Raw genomic sequence first — 20,664 nt, 5'->3', positions numbered from 1 at the left:
AAATACGATTTATAAACTTAAATTCAAGACAAAATATTTGAATTTATCATTTATTTTAAAACAGATCTAATTTCTTGACCCGGATAGTAGGTAAAGGAATATGACAAAAGACCTCGTGTTATTAAGTTTGTGTATTGGCGTTGCGGTAGCAGCTTTGACCTGTAAATGAAAGGACCCAGGTTTGAACCCAGCAGGCGGCGTTTTTTTTCGCAGACTTAAAAATTAATTATTTACTATTTATTGAATGCTAAGCCCGTCTAAGTACAGAGACAATCAGATTTCGAAGTTTTAATTATTCGATTCATGGTTTAATTTACCGTTTTTTTTTCAGGTATAATATTAAGATGCTTTTAGATCTGCGTAGATCAGTTCCGAAATTTAAATTTTAGGTATATCTAATTTATTTTTTCACGGGATATAGTAAAAATCAAATTTGCAAAGTCAAAAAGTTGACATCTCGAACATATAAATATGAGACTATATTATGCTAATTTATCAGCTGGTGGTAATTATGCTGACCTTTTTTCATTCTCACATCAAACTATAAGAAGTAGGAACTGTAGAATAATCTTTCAAAAAATATAAGTGAAATGTTCTTATCTTTAAATGTAATTTGTTTCTTTATCTTCATCGAGTAATTAATCTATTTCAACAAACGAATATAGCTCTGTTTTCTAAAAAACTCAACAACACTTTGCTCATTAAAATAATTTGTGCTGTCAACATTTTACGTTAAATATAAATTTCCCAACCTTCGTTAAAATAGTTGGTGGCGTTAAAAATTACTCATGCTCCAATAAATTAAGAACCCGAGAATATCGTGGATTTTTTTAAAAGTACATGAATTATATAATTCATAGAATAACTTCTTCTTGAGCCGATTATTTTTTTTTTAAAGTTACAACAATGATTATTTTCATAATTTTTCTGGTACAATAATTAAAAGATGTAAACTTTTTATTCTAACATTGTAAAACTGCTTAACATAATAAAATTATTTCTGAACTTTTCACATCGTATTATAAAAAAATTTTTTTAGTTCTTGTGGTAAGAGCTTACATCTATTTTTATTTTTAATCTCTAATTTTAAATTATCTGAATGGTATATTATTATGATAATTATAAGAATACACGGCAGAAACTTATGGTAACAATTACAATATATTATAGAAGTATATTGGTTCAGGCATAATATAAAATATTATTTTACGGAGAATAATTATTCTTATCTTCCTGAATATTTTAACATATTAAGGGAAAATGATAATTGTTAAAAATTCCTACTTCGTAATTCATTTATTTTAAATGCTCGTATAATCCTAATAATTTCTGCTTCCAAAAAAAATTCCCATTCGTCTCGTCTCAATCATAATGTCATTTATGTCCTTTTCACACTTAAGGTGTAAATACTTAAGTACCCATATAATAAAATCTAATGGTCATTTGACGAAAGGTAGACAAAGTCTCAATCATTATAGGATTAAAAACATTAAAAGTAAATAAGTGTGGGTTCATTTAATGGCACCAGACCATTATGAGGTGTCAATTTTGACCTGCGTAATTAGTCTGTCTGCCGAAATCTTTGTCTATTATAATACACACAGTCTCCTTTGAATTACCATTTAAATTTTGTAAGTACTAATGACATTTAAATGACTTTTGTAAAATTCTTCTGACCAATGAACTTGCAATTAGTGTCCCCTCTTCCTTAATTTGGGCCTTTAAACAAAACGGACTTGCTGCCTATTTAAAGTGCAGCCGACACTCTGATGTAGTTTAGTTGTCCTGTAGCTCTTGAGCATCACGATCATACTTCATCCTACTGTTGATCAATATTACAGAAGTTACTCGTCTAAGTTTGAAAGCATCTGTATCAAAAAATTATTCCTGCTAAAATGAATTCCGTAAGTTTTTTCCATTTTTTTTTAAATAATTGAAGTCGAATTTTGAATTTAATTTGAATCAAATAATTATTTTAAATGAAATATATTAGGTCAAATAAATTTTTAATTTAATTAAATAATTATTTTAATTTACTGTATTTAATTATTTCGTTGATTATAATTTATGATTAAAAATTTTAGGAAAATCAAAGTTCTCCTGAAGCTCAGAAACTATTGAAGAATTTGAAACGAGGGGAAGCTGTTTTCAGTGGCAATTCAAACGATCGTTTTACATTCACTTGGAAAGTGACTGACGACATTTATCAGCACGTTGAAGTAACTGAAACGGATAAGCCGAATTATTATACAATGGGACGAAGTTTGTGGATCGGCACTAAAAAATTTGAAAGTCCGAATCAAATAATGGCGACGCATATCAACGCGATGGCTTATAACGCCGAAGAAATACTTGAATCCAAGTACTATCGCAGTGAGGTTCTTGGGTCCGGTGGCAAAGCTGAACAAGTATTGAGGAAACAGAAGGAAGAAAACCCCGGTAGAATTCCATTCATTATTTCAGCTTCGAAAAAATATCCTGGAAAATTTTTACTATCGTATGTGCCTCTATTTCTATGTTACCATGAATACGTTACTGTTACCCCAGAGGGGTTCGAATATCGCAACCAACTATTCAAGAAGTTTAAGTCGTTGATACGTTGGTTCAAAAATCACGCTAGGAACCCGAACTCTGTCACTTATGATACTTCAGATGTCACATGTTCAACTGCTTGATTTTTATTTATTTATTTATTTTATATATTTGTATGTATTTATTTTAAATTTTTTACTACTTCTGTACAAATTAAATAATTTTTATGCCGTTTTTTATTTTTTAATAAACAAAAATCATACGAATGCCAATTTTTTATTTTTGTAAATATTTCCATTAAAAAGTAATTAAGACTTTAGTTTATAAGAAATTAGTTTTAGATTTTAAACTTTAGTTGATGTCCAATACGATGCGGAAATTAATAATTTAGTCTAAGGTAAGTACATTGTTAAATAAAATGTATGGTTTTTTAAAAATTTTCAAAAATTTCTGTCAAAAGGAAATCAAAATTGTAATTTAGTAGGCGGCAAGAGAATTTTAATTTCTTAAAATAGAGTCTCTGGTTAATTTTTCAAAATTGTGATTAAATTCTGGTCTTTAAAAATGGGAATAATTATTAAAGTTTCAGTTTTTCAAAAATTCTAGTTCTGAAATATAAATTTTCGACTTAGACTGAACTTAATTTCACTGCCGTGATTAAATAAATTAAAAATAAATATAGGGGAGGAGGGGGGGGGAGCAAAGGGGGCACTTAAGGAAATACTAAGTTTTCGAGGCCTAAAATACGTTAAATCTTTTTGTTTTTAATAATATTCAAGGTAAATAGACAAAATTTTTAGCTGCTGTTAAAAAATAAAATTTTTATTTTTGGCGGGTACAATGAGGTACCCTTTAAAAGAGTTGAAAAAAAAAATTTCTGAAAGTTGATCAAATTTCATTAAATTAAATTTTTTATCCGTAATATACAAAAAAAAAAAAAAACTACATTTCACATCATTGCTGGATACGAAGGCAAAAAAAATTTTTTTTTGTGGGGTAGAGAGACCCCCTTCCAAAAAATGATAATTTTTTTTTTTTTAATTTTTTTCATCATTAAGAATGTATTCCTTTCTCTTGACAACTATTTTTGGTTTTATAATACTCTAAAAAAATTTTTTCAGATGTAATAAATCGTTTCCCCTCTATTAGCTTAATTACTAATTATTATTGAAAAAAAAAAAAAAAAAAAACAATTCTATATTTCTTATTGGTCATTTTGAATCCAAAAAACGTGTTTTTTTAAATTAAATTTATTTGCGTGCTTGGCCGATTGCTGGCTGCCATTAATCGGCCGATAGTCGAGCGCCATTAATGGGCCGAGGTTATCATTCCAGCTATAAGCCGTTTATCAGCCAATAAAAATTGCCATTGCTGAGCCATTAATCGACATTTTGGCCTAGTAATGGCCCGATCTAGGGCCGATTTCCAAACTTTGTATAGGAGTCCATCTTTTTCTAGTCTCGTTCGAATCTTTCATAAGAAACTTGCTGAAGGACTTTTTCAAGTAACTTGCTTAAGACAATGCTACTAGGAATCTTGGCCCCGGAATATTTTTTGCAATCCAGAAAGAAGACAAAATATTCTTCGTTCAAGAAAATTGTTTTAAACCTACAAGATTTCATCAGAACTAACTTACAAGACATCCTATACTTTTTATTGAATTCCTAGGGATTCTTTTATTTAATATTCTCGAGGAAATAAATATTTCTTTCCAAAAGTTAACAGACAAGTAAACTCTTAATTAAAACAAGCAAAAAATTATTTGCGAAGAAAATAAAATATTAGTATAGTCATTTGTTTGAATGGCTGTAAGAATATTTGTTATAAGTTTCTTTTTCCTTATTTATGTTTTTATTATTTCGGGTCTATAAATTTGATTAAATTTGTTTGCTTTAACATCACTCTCTAAATCAAAACATGAGTGTGTTGGCTGTTAAGGATTATGGCTCATCGCAATAATGTCCTAACACTCAACTCCTGAACTACCAACTTCTCCCCGACTAAGTCCCTTTAATACAGTTTATTTCAAGCGGATTATAAACAAGATTAACTTTATTTCTATACAATCCGGTTTTATGGATATGTAGTCAAATTTAGTCGTTCAAATTTTCTTTGAAGATTAACTTGGAAAAAACAAAAAAAAAAAAAATGGGAAATCCAAAAGTGCATACCTCAATCGCTCATTTTATTATTCTATCATTACTTTTATTTTATGATATTGATTCATTTTTTATTACACGGAGAGAAGTGAATGGTATATTCTCCGATGTAACATAGTAATTATTACCATATAGCAAGTTTTTAGCCGTATTATTTATTTGACATAGTAGTTTGTCCGATTCTGAATGGTATCGTTAGTCTAGCCGCATAAAAAAATGTATATTTTTATTTTATATACGAAAATATATAATTATATAAAACGACAAAAATTAATGTATGTTTGAATATAATGTTCATATAACTTGAAAGTATATTTTTTCTTATAACATAAACTATAAAAGAAAATATATATTTTACTATAGAGCATTGTATATTTTCAAAATATAATTTGCCGGTTATAAATTCCAATAGGGGAGGGTGGGGCAGAGCGGCCCCCATGGGGCAGAGCGGCCCCCATGGGGCAGAGCGGCCCCCCTGAAATTTTGACCAAAAAAAAAAATTTTTTTTTTTCGACTAATTACTACAAATCCGATATGTGTGCGCACTTTTACCCCTACGCATGACATTTGGGGCAAAATGGACAAGCCCAAAATTTTGAAAAAGTGATTTTTTCATATTTTTATCGTCAAATTAAAAAAAAATTATTATAATTCCACATTTCTAGCCCTACGCATAACACCTGGGGCAAAATGGACCAGCCGAAACTTCCGAAAAAATTATTTTTTCATATTTTTCGGCAGTTTCTCTATGTAAGAGGCAAATTTGGTCACTAAAAATTTATAAAAATTCAATTTTTTTTTTAGTTGATAAATTTTTGAAATAAAGTAAAATTATAGAATTGATTTTTTTTTTTATTAAATAACAATTAGTAATTAAGGTAATCGAGAGTGAACGATTTTTTACGCTTTAAAAAATTTTTTTCGAGTAATATAAAACCAAAAATAGTTGTCAAGAGAAAGAAATACATTCTTAATGATGAAAACAATTTAAAAAATAAAAAAAAGAAAAAAAAATTTTTTTTATCACTTTTTGAAGGGGGGCCGCTCTGCCCCACAAAAAAAAAAAAAATTTTTTTAGAATTTTGGCAAAATGACCATAAATTTGTTCGAAATAGGACAAAAGTAAAGTGATCTTATGGTTAAAAGCCACAAAAAATAATAATTGGCTTAGGGGGGCCGCTCTGCCCCACCCTCCCCTATAACGAAATATAATCGAGACATATATTTTAAAGTATCGTAACTGTTATAAAAAAAAAAATAATTTTCATTATACTTTTCCAACATATCGCATCATATATTGGATAATATACTTAAAAATAGGGGAGGGAGGGGCAAAAAGGGGTACTTAAGGAAATACCAAGTTTTCGAGGACTCAAATACGCTAAATCTTTTTTTTTTTTAATGATATTCAAAGTAAGTTGAAGAAATTTTCAGTTACCGTTAAAGAAAAATTTTTCATTTCTGCGGGCAAAGTGGGGTACCCCCTAAAAAAGGTAAAAAAAAAAAAATTTTTCTGGCTTTTAAACGAATTTGATTAAGTTGAATTTTTTTGTAAGTAATTTACATGAAGAAAAATTATATTTTACATGTTTATTGGATACAAAAGAAGAAAAAAAATTTTTAATAGTTTTTATCAGAAAACAAACGTCATTAATGTTTTTCAACTGACAATTGATTTTTGAAAAAGTTTACCGAAAAAAATTCAAAGTAACACTTAATTATATTTACAGAAGTGATTTTGGAATGTTTCAAAACCATTTAAAATATAAAATTTTTTTTTATCAAATTTTGGGGGTACCCCGTTTTGCCTACCCTACCCCCTTTTGCCCCCACCCCCCCCCCCCCTTCTCCTAATTATGAATGTTCATTAGACTTTTAAATTTCGCTTCGCGCTTGAGGTGTGCAAACAAAAAATAATATTCCAGAAAAAAATTTTCGACAATATTATGCTTGAGGAGCTAACTCAATTCCAAATATTTCAGACTCGCACGTTGAACTTTTTAATAAATTTGAAAAATTGAAGACATTGAAGTCGATCAAAATATTACTTAGGGCATCCCATTTTGCCTGAAATTTTTTTTTAATAGCAGCCAAACATACGCCAGAGTCATGATTGGTTTTAATTTTTCCAGCTCTCTTTTATAAATTAAACTTGAAAAAAAGTTAACATTTAGTTCATTGAGAACAAAAATCTATTAACTCAATAAGATTGCAGTAGTTCGGGAGTTATTAAATGGAAAAATTAATTATAACTTTTAATGATAAAAAGACAACTATCAGAAAGAAAAAAAGTTATAAACAAACTTTCTAAATGAGTTGTGGAAATTTTTTGTCATATATATAAAAATAATAAAAAATTAAACAATAAATATTATTTTTTAATTAATTGTATTAAATAACGATTCGTTTCAAATTTTCTGTTCATGATTTGAATCAATGTTGACGTTAAATTACTTGATGATATTTTTTCTCGGGAATATGACTCGTTCGAAATATGTTAATTTTCTGAAATAAGTGGAATGAACATATGGTTAAGAATAAGCGCGTTGATAAAATTGATAAATGATGTAATCAGTGAAATGTTTCGAGAATAGGTAAATGGGTATTCTAAACAAACACATCACACTGGAATTGCTACTCACTCGGGCTATAGATCGGTTGAGTTATAGCAGTCACGACATTATTCCCTAGAGAAATACGTTTGCCGGATGCAAGCAGAACCGATAATGTGCTTCCGGTACAAATGCCCACAGATACACTCACCCAAATTGATCAAGTTTAATATTGACACTACAAAACTTTTAGTATTCGAGTATTCAGATAGCAGTAAAGAAAATTTAGCAAAAAATTTCCTACTACACAGAAAAAAACGGATCTCAAAATTAAGTTACAATTATTATATGGAAAGTAATCCGAAACCATTAATGGATCCGATAGCTTTTACTTTTGGCAAAAGTGAAATAGTATATTACACACCTACACGGAGAAAAATATATAGTAAATTTAACTAAAAAATATGAGAATAATTACTAAATTTGGATAGTAATCTTGAAACGCTTATGATTTATATGAAAAATTCATAAACAGATTAGCATATTTTACAAGTCGTTTAGTAAATTTTACTATCCCAGTTTAGTAAATTTTACTATATTAGAATGGAAAAAAATTAAATTAAATTTTTAATAGTTTTTCAACTTTTTATTATTATTGATTATTATTATTATTATTTCTATCATCTGTATTGGTGTTGGTGTGGATTTTTGTTTTTTAAAAAATCACTTGATTTAACCGAGATTCGAACCCTGATCTCCCGCGCGCGAGACCTTTCCAATGTCTGACGGCCCAATGTGTCCTTTGAACAAAAGTTTCAGAACTTGTAATACATCTTTGTATATGCTATTCCCACCAACTTTTAATTTTATCTATACATAGTAGAATTTACTATACAGATAGTGAAAAAAATATAATCGTGTTAGCAAAAAATACATTGCGTATAGTAATTTATAATATTTTGTATAGTAACAAATCCTATATTGTATTAGAAAATTTACTTTCTTAAATTTGTATTTATTAATAGTACTTGATAGTAAAATTTACTATACGAATAGTAAAAAATATAATCTTCTTAGCAAAAAATACATTACGTATAGTAATTTTTAATATCTTATTATGTAATTATTACTGTAAAATGAGAGGATAACTAAAATGGATCTGGTTATGGCGTGAAGGTTTAAAACAATTAAAAATTACTCAAGATTTATCAAATATAAATTATAGATTTATTTACACTTATTTACACTTAAACTGTAAGAAAATACTTTATAGCGAATGCGACAAGTAAAGCGGTTAAAAACGCGTGGTGGTTAGTAAGACTGCACGATGTAGATTGAATATTGAGACGGCGTCTTCTTCCTTCGTGTCTGCTCGGTGGTGACGTGGCAGCATGGCTGCAGTAACGAATTTTCCCATTGGCTTAAGAGCGCGCCAACAGGAAATAGTTAGCCGCCAATTTCTCTGATTGGCCGGCTGGTAGCGGGTTCTAATGCCACCGTAGCACGGTCATGAGCAAGAAATTGTATGTGTCGGGCCCAAATAGCGAGTGACCCGGCACTATACTGACACTCAAGTCAGTAGCGAGTTCGGCTACTCCCGATCGTAGCGGAAATGCACGAAGCTTTTCAAATTGCCTAAGCTCGTAACTGAACAATTACTAACTAGTAAATTTTACTAAACGTTTAGTAATTATTACAATACAGAATGTATTTTTCCATATCTGTTAGTAAATTATACTATAGAATTGTAATTTTTACTATACTTTTTTCTCCGTGCATCTTTACATATACTTACAACATCAAATCTTATTTAGAGTTGTAACTCTGAATAAGATTACGGGGTAAAATAACCGTGATTGAGAGTTTTTGGGAGATATGGTCGTAGGACCGTCTGTCTGGGGACGTTTTGTCACAGGGATAAAAACGCATAGAACTCTTCTCTCTATATAGGGTAGGAATTTAAACTTTCGGCGCAGATGTGGTGAAAAAGAACAAACTTTTATTGCTTTGCTTAATTTTCAACTTTTAAAATAACGCCGAAATCGTTATTTTTTTTTTTTGACCCGGGTATTATTGAAAAATCATTTTTCAAAGTTTCAAAATTTAGTAACTTACTGCGCTGATCATAAATACTTAGTGAATATAGTCAAAAATACTTACAGAGGCTATCTCAGACCAAGTTCTTATCATTTCTAATATACTAGGCGATCACTTAACAAAGTTACAGGTAAATTACATAGCAACTCTGATCAATTCTTAGATACGTAATATTAAATTAATTGTCACTAAATTCTGAAAATCCTTAGTTTTGATGTTACTTTTATCGAGTAGGTTATAGATTTCCAGGGATATAATCTTAATTACATCTTTGCAATTTACCATATATTTATGACGTAGAATGAACAGAAATTTGATAAGCATCTGTATCTACTGTAAAATAATCCAAACTGAAATATTATAATAATGAACATTCTACTTTACAATTTAATTCTCGAGTGCAAGTTTTCTAGGTGTAATTACACTCAAATTTCATCATCGTATACAATTCTACTTCTTGTATTCTTATCGCGAGTGAAACCGTCTTTTCAAGGCACTCAAGGAGAATAAATGAGTTTACGGGTTGTCTCAAGTTCGTTATTTTCACTTCGTCCTACCGCTTTATATTTTTTTTTATTCTCTATCATATCTTATACTCGTTTAGCTCAAAATTATCTTATTATTGAAAATAAAGGTACAAAGAAAAAGTTTTATAGCTCGTACTTATATTTCATTTCTTTATTTTGATCGCTTTGTCAATAAATACAAATGAAATCGAATTGTAAGAATTTTTCATGCCGTTTTATGTATACTATTGATTTGAAGAACAAAATTTTTTAAATCGATTGACTCTACGGGTCAGCCCCAAAACTTTCCGCTGTTTTCAAGCTTGAAGATTTATAACTATTGGGTAATTTATATTCTCTTAATTACCCTATTAAAAAAAATTCATGTGGGAGTTCAGCATTCCAGAAAACGATTAAGTTTTTTTTAAGGTTTCCAATCTTAATTGGTGAGCTAAATAAAATTGAATCAATGACTCCTGCCATTCCTATTTGCAAGAAGTCTATAACTATGAACTTTCCCTGGCGGATCCAAATTATGATAAATTAATATTGGGTCCTAATTATTCCTTAATAAATTCGGACCTTATTCCGGCCTCATAATAAAAACGAAAATACGGCAGGCCAAATTTGGACCTTATGGTAATTGCGTGAGGAAAACCAAAGCTCGAAATGCCAAAAACATTCCAAATTTGGTTATTATTGGGGAAAGGTGTGGTGTTAGTTAGGAATACTTTTGGAATTCTTGACTGAAATTGAATAGTGATGACCAAATGCCTGCCGAAGTCCGGTATGCCAAATCAGGCAGTTAGTACACGGAGAAAAAAGTATAGTAAAAATTACAATCCTATAGTAAAATTTACTAACAGATATGAAAAAACACATTCTGTATTGTAATTATTACTAAACGTTTAGTAAAATTTACTAGTTAGTAATAATTATATAATAAGATATTAAAAATTACTATACGCAATGTATTTTTTGCTAACACGATTATATTTTTTTACTATCTGTATAGTAAATTCTACTATGTATAGATAAAATAAAAAGTTGGTGGGGATAGCATATACAAAGATGTATTACAAGTTCTGAAACTTTTGTACAAAGGACACATCGGGCCGTCAGACATTGGAAAGGACTCGCGCGCGGGAGATCAGGGTTCGAATCTCGGTTAAACCAAGTGATTTTTTAAAAAACAAAAATCCACACCAACACCAATACAGATGACAGAAATAATAATAATAATAATCAATAATAATATAAAGTTGAAAAACTATTAAAAATTTAACTTTATTTTTTTCCATTCTAATATAGTAAAATTTACTAAACGGGATAGTAAAATTTACTAAATGGGATAGTAAAATTTACTAAACTGGGATAGTTAAATTTACTAAACGACTTGTAAAATATGCTAATCTGTTTATGAATTTTTTATATAAATCATAAGCGTTTTAAGATTACTATCCAAACTTAGTAATTATTCTCATATTTTTTAGTAAAATTTACTATATTTTTTTCTCCGTGTAGGAAAGTGAATAGCCAAGTTAACTTTGGCGTATCTTCGGAAATTGATACTGCTGCCTTAGGGTGGTTACCAAAAGCTTGCCGAAGTCTAGTATGCCAAATCAGCGCCCGACTAGAATTCCAGTGCGGCATGCCAAAATACCAATTCGGGACGACTGAAGCTTTCCAAAATACAGCAAGCCTGATTTGAACCTTGTCCCGTCCAATTTTAAAATATAGTGAAACCTAAACTTACAATTAACCTCCTCAATAAGACAATTTATAGATAAATTGAGAAAAATATTGATAGCCCTAACTGGGAATCGAACCCAGACCATGTCAGTTTCGCGCCGAACGCTCTCAGCGTTTTCGCGCTTGAGGTGTGCAATAATGTTCATTCAAGTATCGAAAATTGGTCAGAAATCAACAACATTTTTGTTCAATTTTCAATTCGTATAGCGAAATATTAACCGTCTGTTTGTTGAGCTATGCTGATACCTCTTCACCTCTTGAGTGAAATCGTAAGGGGATAAGACCTTATTTAACCCGTATACATAATTTTTCATTTTTTATCTTCAAGGTAATCTGTCGTGCTTCGGTTTCTCTGTTCTTAGTGAGTTTTAATTAAAAATGTTGATCGTTGACTATGTGCAGAAATTTAAATATATCCATTAATAAGGATAAGAATTTTTGCAAGTGCTACAAACTATTAAAAAGTATTCAATATACAGAACAGTTGAAAATACATAAGTGAATGTAAGCAGTAGAAGTGTTGAGTGAATTTGGTAGAAAAGAAAATCGCAAAAAAAAAAAAAAATCAATAAATTCTAGGAAGCAGAAAAATATAAACCAGAATAAATTCAATCTGGTTCCTGTTCATGACAGTCTCTTATATAATACAGTATTACTTACGATAAGATTATGAGATTTTTTTTCTGCAAGCAATTATTCTTTTTTATTTACGCCAAACAAAGCCACGTTTTATTCTTAGCATAATTTTCTATCAACAACAAAATCGTTTTATTTTTTAAATCAGAAGAATTATCTCCCAAGTTTATATTTTGGAAAACCATTTATATATATATATATATATATATATATATATATATATATATATATATATATATATATATAATGTTATATGGAATACTACTGATCGTACCTCAGTTGTCTATCGTGTGTATTATTTATTATTTTTTTTTTTGCATACCTCGAGCATGAAAGACGATCTACTGTCAAAAAGCCGTGATAGCTCGACGCACTCATATAAAATTGATTCTGTTATTCTTATGACGCAATGAGTGCATTCAAGTTGGGCAGTTATAAAAACTAGAAATTCTTATGAATATGATCAATATATTTTTAGATTGATTGATTTCAACATGTATGTAGAAAAACGCGGTTAAAAGTTTTTTTACAGCGACGTCCGCTGGTCTGTGCGTCTGTTTGTTACTAGCATGGAGTTCGTCAGACGCAATTAATAACCTCAAACTTTTTTTTAAAGTTTCCGTTAATGCTTAAGACGATCCCTATCAAAATTCGTTAACGAAATTCTTTCCAGTCAAAAGATATTAGTAAAAGCCGATGGATTTTCTGAGATTTTTCTGTAAATTTATAGCCCATATGTCTTTCTGTCTTTGTTTTTAATGTGAGCATTCGGATACTTTTTTCTCCCTCTTACACGTTTATGGCATATACTCTTAGTTCTTTGTCAATATTACTCTTTACAGCGCCACGGTGTAAAATAGAAAACAGAAAATTGAAAAGACGTCAACTGTCAATAACATAGATTTTTGAAATGTTATCATAGTATTTTTTTGATGTCACTAACAGCATACTGATGATTGTATTTTGCTTGTCCGGAAGTGATTATATCTTCTTTCAATCTTACGTAGCCCAACTAAACTTCATTGTAACTGTCGGTTGCATAGCCTAGTCGTCAAAGCGTCAATCTTTCGTACGGAAGGCCCCGGGTTCGAATCCTACTGAAGTGGGTGCGGTCATTAATAAGTCTAGCGTTTTTTCTCTGAATTAAAAATTTCCTTTCCGATTAGGAATTCAATTATTCGCATATCTGATAATCTCTGCGTCGCCAAATTAATTAAAAAAAAAAAATTTTTTTAATTTTTTTTTTAATTTAGTTAAAATTTCTATACATAATTATATCAAGTCATATATGACCGTATCAAGCTATGTATGATCAGACACGGCCATATCTGGCCAATTTACATACATGGCCATGTATGATCACATATGGTCATACACGGCTATGTATGATCATATATGGGCATATCTGGTCATATATGGCCATATATGATTCATTTTTCACGGGTATGGATTCTAAAGAATTAATTGTTTTTTTTTACTGCAGAGAAGGAACAACAAAATAAAATAATAATTAAGCTATATTTTTATTTTAACGTGATCGTTCGAGGTGTGCACGTTTGAATTCTCCAACTTTTTTTTTATTTTTTTGTAGAATAAAGTACAGAAGTAGAAAAAAAGTATCAACAGAGAAGGTTGAAAATATTAAATCATGTAATATATATTTTTTGCATGTACAAACCAGTGTTATGTATATATATATATCGCGTGCCAAATGCCAAAAGGGCGTATAAAAGTTATACGCCCTTTTGGCTTTGAAGAACCAAAAGGGCGTATAATTTTTTTGTTTTTGGTGCCAATCGTTTTGTAAACATGTTCTAAGCCTCAAAATAAAAAAAAAATTTCCAAAGCCAAAAGGGCGTATCTCTTTAGATACAAAGATACAAAGATCTAAAGATATACGCCCTTTTGGCGATAGTACGTCAAAAATTTTTTTTCTGCAGATCTTTACGTTTCAAGCGATTCTAAAAAGAATGACAAAAAAAATTTTTTTATACGCCCTTTTGGCATGGAACCCTATCTAACTGCTGTAATACGCCCTTTTGGCATTTGGCACGCGATATATATATATATATACATATTCTAACAAATTCTTGAGCGCCGTTTAAATATTTAAATTTTGGGCTGAAATTTTCAGCATAGTCATGATTTTACAAATATAAACTATTGCTGCCACGAGAAAAAAAAAAATTTTTGAATAAAAATCCGGATTTCGATCATTTTTGATATTTTCAAAATTTGTGAGCGACCTCTTAAAAATTTTTTATCGAGCTGATTTGTGGAGAGGCTTCTTAAAACATCGTAAACCAACAAATTTTTATGCGAGATGGAAAAAAAAAAAATTGTCGGTTTTTTTGCGCCACCCTAATATATATATTTTGTATCAATAGAAAAATTTTCAGATGTGATTTTTTTATAATCTGCGCCGTTCTTATGGCGTTTAATTAAAATAGATGAAAAAAATTGTGAAGCGATAGAAAAACACATTCAAGCCTTTGTGTTTGAAGTGTACAACATCATATAACGTCTCGACTTGAAAGTATCGATTAATAAAGGTGTAAACATTTATAAAATATTCTATGATTTAAAATATAGTTTTCTGAAATTCTATTGCTATTATTTCTGAAGCATTGCCAATAAAACTATTTTATACAGCATTTAGCATGGAAAATTCTTTAACTCGGACTATACCTTTTTTTTTGACTATTGTTGATTTTCAGAAATAAATCCGCGATTCAATTTTAAATGACGTTGATATAAATGCCTCTATTGAAAACAAACAAACAATGATTAACTCAAAAGGATTTGAGTCTTTTATCACAGATGATATGATAAAAAATCAAAAAGCAAACCCTTTCACACGTTTTTTTTTTATTTCCTTTGCATGTTTTATTATAGCTTATACTTTTAAAAGGATTAAATGTAGACAATGGCATACTAATCTATCAATCAGAAATAGTCGATATACCAATGACTATTAGTCCTACACATTTATTAAAAAATAACATTTTAAAGCAATTAATTAAAAAATATTTAATCAAACAATAACACAGTGCAATAAATGACAAGTATTACTGACATTTTTTAAATTCATTAATTGAATGATATTTTAATGACATTTGTTTACTAAAAACACAAAATTTTCTGGCATGGATAAATTCAATACCGTAAATGTTGTTGATAATTATCCAGGCAGTTATTAATTTACGTTTGTCCGTTTTCATTCAAAACATACACTGCAGAGTTATGTAAATATCCGCTTTGCTTTGTGAGTAAACATATTAGTATCTTCCATCCGGTATGGCCAATATTAACTCTGATTGATAAATAAACAATATGTTCTAGAATGATCTCTCGAAATTGTTTTATTATCATATTCAAATTATAGATACACTGTAAAAAATCACAGGGGTAAGTCCAAACGGTGTAGGTGTTAAAATCGGCGGTGTTAAATTTTAACACCGAAAGCGGTGTGAAAATAACGCCGCCGCCGGTGTAAATATTCTGTACCGGTGTTAAAAAAAATCTCCGGTGTTAAAATAACACCGTTGCCGGTGTAAATATTCTAGACCGGTGTTAAAATAACGCCGCCGCCGGTGTAAATATTCTGTACCGGTGTTAAAATAACGCCGCCACCGGTGTAAATATTCTGTACCGGTGTTAAAAAAAATCTCCGGTGTTAAAATAACACCGTTGCCGGTGTAAATATTCTAGACCGGTGTTAAAATAACGCCGCCGCCGGTGTAAATATTCTGTACCGGTGTTAAAATAACGCCGCCACCGGTGTAAATATTCTGTACCGGTGTTAAAAAAAATCTCCGGTGTTAAAATAACACCGTTGCCGGTGTAAATATTCTAGACCGGTGTTAAAATAACGCCGCCGCCGGTGTAGATATTCTTTACCAGTGTTAAAAGATTTTACTTTGTGAATATTTTTACTTACTCGATCACTATACTTGTTAATAAATAATATTCTTTATTAATTTTCATAAAGAACTGACATTTTTTGTGTTTTATAATCTTTAAAGTTAATACTCCAAGCGGACGCAATTTACACCGATATTACTCCGTTTTTACACCGGTTACCCTTCTTTTACTCCGTTTTTACACCGGTTACCCTTCTTTTACTCCGTTTTTACACCGGTTACCCTTCTTTTACTCCATTTTTACACCGGTTACCCTTCTTTTACTCCGTTTTTACACCGGTTACCCTTCTTTTACTCCGTTTTTACATCGGTTACCCTTCTTTTACTCCGTTTTTACACCGGTTACCCTTCTTTTACTCCGTTTTTACACCGGTTACCCTTCTTTTACTCCGTTTTTACACCGGTTACCCTTCTTTTACTCCATTTTTACACCGGTTACCCTTCTTTTACTCCGTTTTTACACCGGTTACCCTTCTTTTACTCCGTTTTTACACCGGTTACCCTTCTTTTACTCCGTTTTTACACCGGTTACCCTTCTTTTACTCCGTTTTTCACCGGTTACCCTTCTTTTACTCCGATTTTATACCGGTTACCCCGATTTAACACCGGTATTTTTAACACCGGTGAATTACTCCTCCTACACCGGTGTAATTTTATTTTAACACCGGGCGGAGTTAAAATGAGTCCATTTTTAACACCGCTCTTTTTACAGTGTACATACAGCCTACTGAAATTGGAAGCTTCAACTAAGGCAGCCGGAAGAAGATCAAAAAACCGCGGGATCAAAAAATTTGATCTGATTTTAGTTTAACTGGACTGCATTTGGACCAATTGATCTATATTTGAACTAGTTGATCTGTTTTTGATCTTTTATAAAACTTTTAAGCTGTTTTTGATCTGTTGTTTAAAAATATTTGAATTTGTTATTTATTTTGAAACAGATCTAATTTTTCGATTCGCACTGAAAAAGAAAATTTGTTATCTTAACAATAGTCAGGATTACACAGTTATTTTTTAGTATGGTAGTATGGTAGTAAAAATACACCAATTTTTAAATATAGCGAAACATAAACTTACAATTAACCTTCTTAATAAGACGATTTATAGATAAATTGAGAAAATTATAGATAGCCCGAACTGGGAATCGAACCCAGACCATGTCGGTATCGCGCCGAGTGCTCTACCAGTTGAGCTATCCGGTACTACACTATATTCCGTTCAATTTGATGTAAGATAACAAATCTATCTTGTTCGACGCAACGAAGTAACATTTGTTATGGTAATTAAAGTGAAGTTGCCGTTATAACAAATGACATGCGTTGAGCTAAATATTAAATTAGGTTTTATAAAGATTTCTTAACTCAAGAAAATTTTACTTCACCTAAGATATTATCGCTTCTCGATATATTCTCTTGAGTCAAGAAAATCACTTCTTCAAGGCGCCCGCCTTTAACTATACTTAGACATATTGCTATACTTTTCAAAATAAATAGCGTTTAACGTTTTAGCCATAATTTACAAACACAATTTATGTCCAAAATCCAAAACTCGTGATAAATTCTTAATGATATTGTTCACCTAATTAAAGCACAAAATTCTATGCGTATTCAAAAAATTTTTCCTCAATACATATCATTTGTTACAACAGCAACTTCACTTTACTTACCACAACAAATGTCACTTCGTTGCGTGAACCAAGATAGTTTTGCTATCATAACAAATAGCTGCGTAATTCTGACTTTTGTTATTATAGAAAATTTTTTTTTTCAGTGCGGGTACTCCTTATTGAGACTATTTTTTGACTTGTTTTCGATAATTTGTAGTCTAGTTTTGGTCACCTGTAGATCAAAATCAGACTTTTTTCTCAAAATATTTTGCCTTCTTTTGTTTTTATCCCGAGTTTTACTCTCCATTATTTTTACGAAAAAGATTTTTGAAAATTTTCAATTTTCTTGGCGGAGGATTTAAAATGTATACGTAACACTGTATTAAAATTCAAAAAATACAGTCTCTTTCTTCTTATCTATCTTAAGTACTTTTTGCGTATGAATAGAAACAACTCATGAAATTAAAAATAATGTAACGTTGCGAAAAGATTGGAGTCCTCATCACTGATATTGCGGTTCCTCTAGTGCTCTTAAGTCTATTTATCCTCTTTGATGATGCTAAAGAGGACAGCGTCGAAACAAAATTTTTTTCTCATCTTACTTATGAAAACAAAGTGTCTCGAGTATCATCAACCTCTACCCGACTGAAAAAGGATTAACTAATTAGTTTTTTTACTTACTTATATTTTTATCATAATAAATGTTGGAAAATCCTAAAAATGTATGCGTCGAGCGCTCATTTTGTGTTAAAATATTTAATTAAAAGTTGATTACCTATACAACGAAAAACTTGACGTTTCGTGAATACTTTTGACGACAGAAAATCAAGAATCACAGTGTATCGGTATGTACTTAGATTATAAATTTTTAAATTGCCCGCCTTTCCCGGGTCGAAAAATTTGATCTGATTTTAGTCTAATTAGACTATTTGATCTGATTTTGATCTTTAATAAAAATTTTAAGCTGTTTTTGATCTGTTGTTTTGAAAAACAATTGCGGTACGGGCAGACAAAACTAGATTAATTCTTGAACTTTAAAAAATTTTAGTTCTGAAAATTTGCAAGGACTAAACTAGATTAAATCATGGACTTGTAATATTTTTATTTATGGGTAATATTTATAAAAAATATATTAAGTTACAGAATTGATTATGTTTTGTTTACTATTTATTTAGTGTCTTTTGTTTAAAAATGTCGACAGTTAATGAAAATTTGACAGCTTTATGTTTTAGTTGTCTTGACTTAATATTTATAGTATTGAATAAAAGTAATAAAATTACTCTTAAATGTCAAGAAATTTTCCTTATTTACTGGATAAAACCGAAGATATTTTGGCATTAGAAACCATCAAAATTCTTGTGACATCTTATTACGGAAGCGCGTTAGCATGTTTCAAATATTAAGAAAATTAAAATAAATTTATGAATCTATATTATTGTTATTATCATTTATATTTGTAAAAAGTCCTGTTTTTTATCTAAAAGCGATTAAAAACAGACTAAAAATTATAGTAAATAAAGTCTGTTTTTGTCCTTAAGGGGGGGGGGGGGTAGGGTTTTAAAGGCGAAAAAAAAAGCATATTTTTGTGATTTTTTCCCGGCGAGATGAGTAATATAATTTCATTAAACTTAATCACATATTATTGTACAACTTTTAAAGAATATCAGAAAAAATTTTCAACGAAAAATATTGATTAATAAGCTGGTGACGTTGAATCTCCGGGGCGCCTCGAAAAAAAGTCGTTTTGCGGTGAACATCATAACTCGTTACCGGATCATCGGAAAAAAAAAAATTGATATGCATTTTAAAGTTGATGTATTTCGAGAGGTAACCACGAAGAGTTTTTTTTTTTTTTTTTTTTTCGATTTTTTGCAGCACTTGGAAGTGAAAAACGCGATTTCAGCTCAAAAAATCGCGGTTACTTTGTTATTAAAAAATAGAAAAAATTGAAAAACAAAAAAAAACTCTTCGTAGTTACCTGTTGATTTATGTGAAGAAGTAATGTTCAAATTTTCAAAGGGATCGGTTCAGTACATTTTGAGTTATGATGTTCACGGACTTTAAAAATAACGTTTTCGAGAAAATCCATTTAAAGTTTTTTATTCGTGAAAATTTGAAATAAACTATCAATCAAAGAATATGAATTTTTATACTTATATTGAGTCATCAGTTTACATCCTTTGAAAGACACACAGCCGGAGAAAGGGATTCGGAAGAACAAAGAAAATTGCAGCTGATTTCTACTAGGGGTATGTAGGGGCAGGTCGGGCAGGTGTAAAAATCAGGTATACCGGCCGGTCATTTGAAACGCTGTAACTCCGTTAGTTTTACTCGGATTGATTTAAAATTTGTACACAATATTCTTGACAGATTGTTCATTCAGAAAAAAATAATATACAAAAATAAGTATGATATTGGCCTGGATAAGGAATACTACGGGCGAAAACAGATTAAATTCTTATATAAAATAAATACAATTTATAAACTTAAATTCAAGAAAAAATATTTGAATTTATTATTTATTTTGAAACAGATCTAATTTTTTGACCAAGGGAAAAATGTGGACAAAGTTTACGTTTACTGCGAAGTGCAACAAGAATAGTATCGTTTGTACACTTGAGTGTGATAGAGAAAAAATTTCAGACTTCTTTTAATAGTTGAAAAACCTTTGAAATAATTTTGAAAAAAAACTTCCTGATTTCCGAAATAAAATTCTTTGTCATTTTACATCCTTTGCTTTAATTTACTTTTCTTCGGCATACTCTATAAAATTTGTCTTTTGTGGTGGTAAATGGAGAAAAAAAGTATATGAAACATGCGTCCGAGATAGTTTTCAAAAGAAAAAAAAGAAGTAAATTACCTCGACAGGTCGGGCGGTACAAAGTTTCTTTTCACACGGTA

At 30.2% G+C, this 20,664-nt stretch overlaps 2 protein-coding genes across 12 annotated transcripts in view; one reads left to right on the top strand and one right to left on the bottom strand.

The window, feature by feature from the left end:
• Positions 1-20,664, bottom strand: part of LOC130676567 (glutamate receptor ionotropic, kainate 2-like) — a 297,696-nt gene that overhangs the window by 148,319 nt on the left and 128,713 nt on the right. The window lies entirely within an intron of this gene.
• On the top strand, positions 1,790-2,759 carry LOC130676571 (transcription elongation factor SPT6-like). The gene is made up of 2 exons (XM_057482897.1): positions 1,790-1,904; positions 2,085-2,759. Exons 1-2 carry the CDS (start codon positions 1,896-1,898, stop codon positions 2,673-2,675), a joined length of 600 nt encoding a protein of 199 aa, XP_057338880.1. The 5' UTR covers positions 1,790-1,895; the 3' UTR covers positions 2,676-2,759.

The sequence above is a fragment of the Microplitis mediator genome, chromosome 10, assembly GCF_029852145.1.
Source record: "Microplitis mediator isolate UGA2020A chromosome 10, iyMicMedi2.1, whole genome shotgun sequence".
Lineage (NCBI taxonomy): Eukaryota > Metazoa > Arthropoda > Insecta > Hymenoptera > Braconidae > Microplitis > Microplitis mediator.
Note: the sequence above shows the minus strand (reverse complement) of the source record. Positions and strands in the feature narration are given on the sequence as shown.